Source organism: Halictus rubicundus, chromosome 15 (assembly GCF_050948215.1).
Source record: "Halictus rubicundus isolate RS-2024b chromosome 15, iyHalRubi1_principal, whole genome shotgun sequence".
NCBI classification, from domain to species: Eukaryota; Metazoa; Arthropoda; class Insecta; order Hymenoptera; family Halictidae; genus Halictus; species Halictus rubicundus.
Window position 1 is genome coordinate 5,856,291 of NC_135163.1, and position 6,894 is coordinate 5,863,184.

General features: G+C 50.1%; 1 protein-coding gene across 1 annotated transcript; it reads right to left on the reverse strand.

The window, feature by feature from the left end:
• Positions 1 to 1,409: 1,409 nt before the first annotated feature.
• LOC143361228 (uncharacterized) lies at positions 1,410 to 3,463 on the reverse strand. The gene has a single exon (XM_076800465.1). It carries the CDS (start codon positions 3,184 to 3,186, stop codon positions 1,489 to 1,491), a length of 1,698 nt encoding a protein of 565 aa, XP_076656580.1. The 5' UTR covers positions 3,187 to 3,463; the 3' UTR covers positions 1,410 to 1,488.
• Positions 3,464 to 6,894: the final 3,431 nt, after the last annotated feature.

Here is a 6,894-nt window from a genome sequence, read left to right on the forward strand (position 1 = left end):
GGAATCTTTAATTTGAGGTTATGTTCTCAAAGAGTGTACGCCCGGTTGCCAGCGCAACGATTCAACTTGGGGTAATCCGCTGTACTTGAAATTTATGCATCGATCTTTACGTGCAGGGATTTTAGACTGTATTAGAACAAATTCGGACCCTTTTTGTGGAAACTGTAAGCATAGAAGTAATTAGGAATTCCCACACGCTCGAGATTCGTGCATTAATTTGAGGTTATGGCGTTCTTACACACTCGATTGCCACGGATTCGGAATGTAGAGTTTTGAAATGTACTGTGCAGAGATCGTATGTTGCCAAGGGATGTATATTAACGTATAGTTGTAAACGGTCTAGCAGATGATGCTATAGAAATCCCGAAATTCCTAATAAACTGATCTTTTCGTCCCGGGATCAGGTATAATCAGCAGTCTAAACCCTTTGATATTCAATTCAATTTACTCGGTACAGTTTCCCTTCGATATAAGACGCCGATGTTTTTCTCGCAACCAGAAAATGTCTATCCCCTCTTCTTCCTTTGAAGTTTTCCGCCTGATACCGATTGGTGCCAGAACGAGAGGGCGTGTGATATTTTTCCAACGAAAAATTTATGGTACCCATAAATGGGGCCCTCCCAAGAACTACAGCAAGCCGAATAGGTACCCTCGCAGTACGTCAAGCCATCGTCTTATATCGAAACTGAAACTGTATTACTGTAAAACTAGATTCAGAAGAACTCCTAGCTGTACAAGTCGAAGTTCACCTCCACGTGTCTCAGTCAATCAATTCAAAAGGTTCAGCGCAATTGCGATCGTCAATCGTTTATAATCTGGCAAACGTCAAGCCGAATAGGTACTTTCGCTCGAAACACGACGAAAGTCTCGAGCCGTCGTCTTATATTGAAAGAAAATGTTATCTCACGGCACAGTGCGAATTGTGCAGTATTTAATAAAAGCCGTGCTTAAAACACAAAAGTTTTAATTAACCGAGAAGAAAACAGCGAGGGTTGAACTCCACGACTCGTTGCGCCAGAAGTTTCGACGTCCCTTGGTAAAATCGTTCTCACCGTGGGCGCAATGGCAGGGTTAACGAATCGAAGCAACGGAGTTCGTCGATTCGTGGGAGCGAGTACCGAACTTTCGGCCGGTAGTGTACTGTTCGCGTACATACGGTACGTACACGTAGGTAGATGGGCGGGTAGGGGTGGTTGGTTAGGTAGGTAGGTAGGTAGGTATTTAGGTATGTACGCAGAGATAGATGTATCCCGTCGCGGTGTGTACTAGACCAACCCGTATGCTCTTTAACGAGTGGAAGAGATAAGTCGCACAATGGCTGGGAGAGAGAGAGAGAGAGAGAGAGAGAGAGAGAGAGACAGAGAGAGAGAGAGAGAAATACAGATAGAGCAAGATACAGATAGAGAGGAGAGAGAGAGAGCAGCCGGATTACGTGAATAAATGAAGGCTGGTGGCAACTGGGTCGGTCTGGATCGGGCTGGTGGTCACCTAACTCTGCGGCAGGAGAGCATGATAGCCGGGCGTCTCGTAGAAACCGGCGGCTTGTAGGGCGTGCAGCGAGCTGGCGTGATGCCTGTGTATCGTGCTCGCGTAAACGCTGGATACGCCGCCGGACGAGACGCCGCTGGAAGCACCGATGGACGTGGAGGAGGAGGACGACGAGGAGACCGAGGACGACGACGATGAGGAGACCTGATGGCCGAGATGGGAGGCCGCCCGCGACAGCAACGTCGCCGACGGCCGCCTGTACGGATGATGGGCGACGACGGCGGACGCGGTCGCGACACGCAAATGGCTCGACGCGCTCGAGCAACTGCTGCTCGCGGACTGGTATGTCTGTTGGTAGCTCTGCCGTAGTATACCGGAGAGCGACGTGGCGGCCGTCGGTGTGACGGACGCGGAGGAGGAACTTCGGTCGCTTTGGTGATTAGGTTGATGATGCAGTTGATGCTGGCTGGTACGATGCGGTGGCGGCGGCGGCGGCGGCGGCGGCTGCTGCTGATGTTGCGGCAGCGGCGGCGGCGGCGGCTGCTGCTGCTGATGCTGATGATTGTGTGCGCGCATCGCGCGGAAGTAGTGTTGATAAATACCTGATATGACTGCTTTCTCGTCGGCCGAGATCATTTCGGTGCCGGAAGTGGTTGGCGTGCTTCCTTGCTGCTGTTGCGATTGCTGCTGGCCGTGGAGAGGATGCTGGCTGGCGGCTAACGTGCGATGATGATGATGAAGCTGCTGCTGCGGCGGTGGCGGCGGCGGCGGAGGTTGAGGTTGAGGATGATGTCGTCTCTGTTGCTGCTGCTGTTGTTGTTGAGACAGCGTGGCAGCAGCGTTCAGAGCCGCGCGATAAGACGCGGCCATGGCAGCGGACATCTGACCGGTTGTGGAGACGAGACTCGCGGCGGCGGTGTCGGTCGCGGTCGCGACGACCGCCGCGGTAGCGGATAACACGGCAGCCGTTGCGGAACTCGACGAGGACACGGCAGTCGAGGTGGTGACCGACGCGGCGGCAACTTCCGTCGCGGCGACCGCCGACGAGGTCGAGGACACTGTCGCGGTTGCGACGACGACACCGGCCGCCGCTGCAGCCGCCGCGGCAGCGGCCGCAGCCGCGCTCCTCCTGCTGCTCCTTCTCGAGGAGGATATGGGCGCGTTCGACGGCGGCGGCAGGTTGTTCACGAACGGACTTCTCCTCTCGCGCTCGGCGCGCCGATAGTAGCAGGGGTGTATCATGAGAAGGGGCTCGCCGCCGCCGGGTGGCGGTTTCGCCTGACTGGGCAGCTCGTACTCGACGCTGCAGTCCACGTGGAGCGGCTGCGAGTAGTCCTTGTAGTCTTTGTAGGTGGTCACCGCGACGGCTGCGGCCGCGGCCGCCACCGCTGCGGCGGTCGCGGTGGCTGTCGTGTTCCCTGTCGTGCCCGTCGCCGAGCTGACGGTAGCTGTCTCCAGGATCGTCGACGCTGCCGGCAACACCGTTTGCTGCTGTTGTTGTTGTTGTTTTTGTTGCTGCGGCGGTGGCGGCTGCGACGACGGCGTCGGTGGCGGCGGCTGTTGGCCGGTTTGTTGGCCAGCCGTTCCCCCGTGGTGGTGATGGTGATGGTGGTGATGATGGTGGTGGTGATGGTGATGACCGTGTCCGTGCATAGCGGCACCTACCACCACTTCCTTCTCGTAGCAGGCGGCGGCCATGTTGGAAACCTCCTACTATCCAGGCTTCCGCCGGCGAACCGTCCCTTCTTGCGCTCCCGCTGACCAACGATCCACCTCGGACGCTAGGCCCTCATCTCGTGGGATCCTCGGGATTATTCTCCTCGATGACGACCACCAGTTCCCCGTCTCGCCCAGCGTTGGTCTCGGGGATACTCTCGAGGGGGCCCGGGGAGACGCGTGATCGCGATCCACCGGAAATCTCGATCCACGGATCCTTCGCCTTCTTTCTCGCTGCTGCTTCTTCACCCTTATTCCTTGTACTTCGTCTTCTTGTTCGTTACGAGAGGTTGTCACGCGAACAAGGTTGCTGGTATTCAGCAGAACGTCGTCGCGACGAAAAAATGGCACTGGCCGGCGATGTCGCGTTTACCAAGGGCTCTCTCAGGTTCGAGCGATGAGGACAGGAACACGGGAACGTCTCATCATCGCGAGAGAGAGAGAGGAGTGGGTCGTCGAATCCAAGGGTTGGACCAAATCAATTTTATATCCAACTCCGAGGAACCACCCGAAAACTATACTCTATCGGATGGAGAAAGGGGTTGAATAGCATACGGATACACTACAGTGTTGCGGATCTAGGGACCGGACCGGCTTTCCTTGCGATCTCCCTCGTCGCACATCTATCCCTCTTTCTCTCTTGCTCTCTCTATCCCTCTATCTTTCGAGGGATTATTAATTCGGCTCTCCGGTGTCTCGTCCGAAACCCTTCCCCCGGACGCGCGATCTCACATTTCACTTTGTCACGACGATCCCTCCGCACGAATCTTTCCGACGGCAATAGCCGTGCATCGCATCGCTCTAGCTCGAGGATATTATCTCGTGGCGAAGCCCTTCGATGAACTTGCTCGGGAAAACGGACCACCGTGGGAACACACCGAGAAACCGGGGACCGACGGCGGGCTCGTCGGCGTGCGTTACACGTCGGCGAATGATCGGGCCTCTCCAGGCCTGGGCGTAAACGTCGCGCCGCTGGGTTAGGCTCCCGTTTCTGGCAGCCCCGTGTGTCGTCTGGTGCGCGTGTGTCCGTGCCACCGGACACCCTGTATCGCTACGCCGATGTAACGCCTCGCGTTTCCACCGTGGTCATACGGTTTTTCTTTCTGTCTACGATGAGAGGATAATCTACTTTACTCCACCTTGCTCGGAGCAGTATCCTCTTTCTCTGTCCCAGAGGTTACACACCGCGCGCGCGAGACTCACGCACACACAGCCGCACAAAAGGATATTCGACCGAGGAAGACACGGTCAGGCTCTCTCGGAGGGGTACGCCATTGCTGCGCGTGTGTGTCAACTCCGTCCGGCGCACAACGTATCGGTTACGCGTACATATACATACATATGTATATATATATATGTATATGTATATATAGATATATATATATAGATATAGACACACACACACTCAGGCACACACGCGAAGGAGAGAGAGCCTGCGCCTATGGGCCACACTATGATACAGGCCGACGGTATCTACACGTATTCTGGGTAGGGCACGCACACTCGATTCGGATTCGAGAACGTAACTCGATTGTCCCGTGTGCACTGCCGAGCTGCGACTGAGGCCAGTGTTCTGCTCGAACCCTCGTGTCGGCCTCGGACATTTTGCAACGCCCTCTTTCTCGCACGAAGCCATCACGAGGGCTCACCGAAAGCGCCGCGACGCGTGGTGGTCGATCGTGCGGACAGTTTAGGCACCGTCTTCATGAGACCCTATGGGGTACGCGGATCGAAGGGAAACCTGGTCGAGTTGGCCGGGGAAAATGATGAATTCCCTCGACATCCTACGGCTGAGAGATTGGCTGGCCTTTAAAGGGATCTTTTGAGGGCAAATAGTATTTTGGAATAACTAGAGGCGACACTACGAACCGTCCCTTTAACTTGGTTGCAAGCGGGAAATTTAAATCGACTGAATTCAATATTCTTATTTTGTGTTAACTCTAGAACTACCGAGTCCTACCGTCCTGGTATTACAAGATTGAAAGGTTGGGAAACAAGAAAAAATGAAGACTTTAAAAATATTGAATATAGAATAAATAAGCAATTCGTTGTTTGATAAGGGGTGAGTTTTGTAGGCGTTGATTAGCTGAAGACGTATCTTCAGGTTCCATACATTGTTCTATGTAAAGAGAAATAAATTATATGTTCAGTTTATCAATTAAAAGATTCTTCAAGGTGGAAAGTAAACAGAGATTACAAGCCCCTTCTCAGTGATGAAGTGTCGTGTCTTTTAAATCACAAAAGAAAAAGTTCAAATATTGGCACCCCATTCTTTGAACTGGCAGCGCCATCTATGGCAGAAAAGTGAAATCGGCGGGGAAAATATAGTTGGGTTCTTTATTTTGTTCTTGTCGAATTCCTGAAATTTCTTTGGTTGGCTTAGGTCGCACTCGTGTGCGGGGTCAGCTTTGTCACCGACGAGATAGTCTCGTATTTCAGGTAATACCGACACTTGGAAATGTCCTATTGCGCTCGAAATAAGAAAAAAATGTGCATTAACTCCCCAATTGTAAACTATTCCGTTGCACCACAGACTTGAGATACGTACAGACCGTGCAAGTGTCCATCTGTCCATACCATACAGTTTTCTACGCACACTGCAGACCACACTAATTTGATTACTATTGATAAAATAGAAATTTACATTGCCAATAATGGCTACAGTCCCCCCGTCGGTAAGTTAATATTCAAGTATTTTTAAAAATTATAATTAGTCCCAATTACGGGTTTTGCGGTATGAGTTGGATGCGTTAATTTATTATAAATATTATAACTTAACTAGTTTCAACTAGTTCTCGAGATATTTAATTTTTTCGCAATGTGTATCAATCGTCGGTAAAATTTGGCTAACAGTTTGGGAATTTTGCCGCTGCACGAATCGGCGCTATACGAAAATGAATCGTGCCGGAATTTGCACTGTTCGTTATGGCATACGCGGCAAGAATCATTCGCGCGAATATAGAGAAATGATCAACGTTTCAGAAAATCATTAATAACTAATTAATGCGAATTCTGATCTAACATTTTTTGGAGAGATGCACGAAGATTCGTAGATCATGAAGACCCGATTACTGTGAAATTCTAGTTTATTCCCGAAATGTAACTTTGACAATTTCCAAACGTTCGATAAAAATTAAATGCTTGTTACAATTCACCTGCGTTTTACGATTCATGTTTGTCACAATTCATGCTTGTTACAATTCATCTGCGAAACGCGCCACAAGTCGGATAATTTAGAGTAGTTAGACAGTATTGAAACGTTTCCTTCCAAGTTCACAAGCGAACTTTATTTGTGGGTTTCGACGACGCGTTCAAATCTGCGTAATTTTTTAATAGGTATGCAAACAGCATCGTACACATACGCGTGTACATTGCAACAATTATCGTGCCGTGATTTCTTACACCTTTCGTAATAGTTTTGTGCCGGAAAATAGTAGCCCTCATATTAAAATTCAAATTAATTATGTTGATACTTTAACATTTATTGATAATATGTGTGTACAAAACAAAATTTTTATAACTATACTTTTGATCTGTAGATTACATATAGGAACATATATGTACAGATATAATAAGGTATAAATGCGTGTATTAAAAAATCTACGAATTAAAAATGTCAACATCTTTAGCAATTTTATATTTGTATGAAAAATCGTAAATATTAAAAAGATTTTGGAACGAGCAAACGAA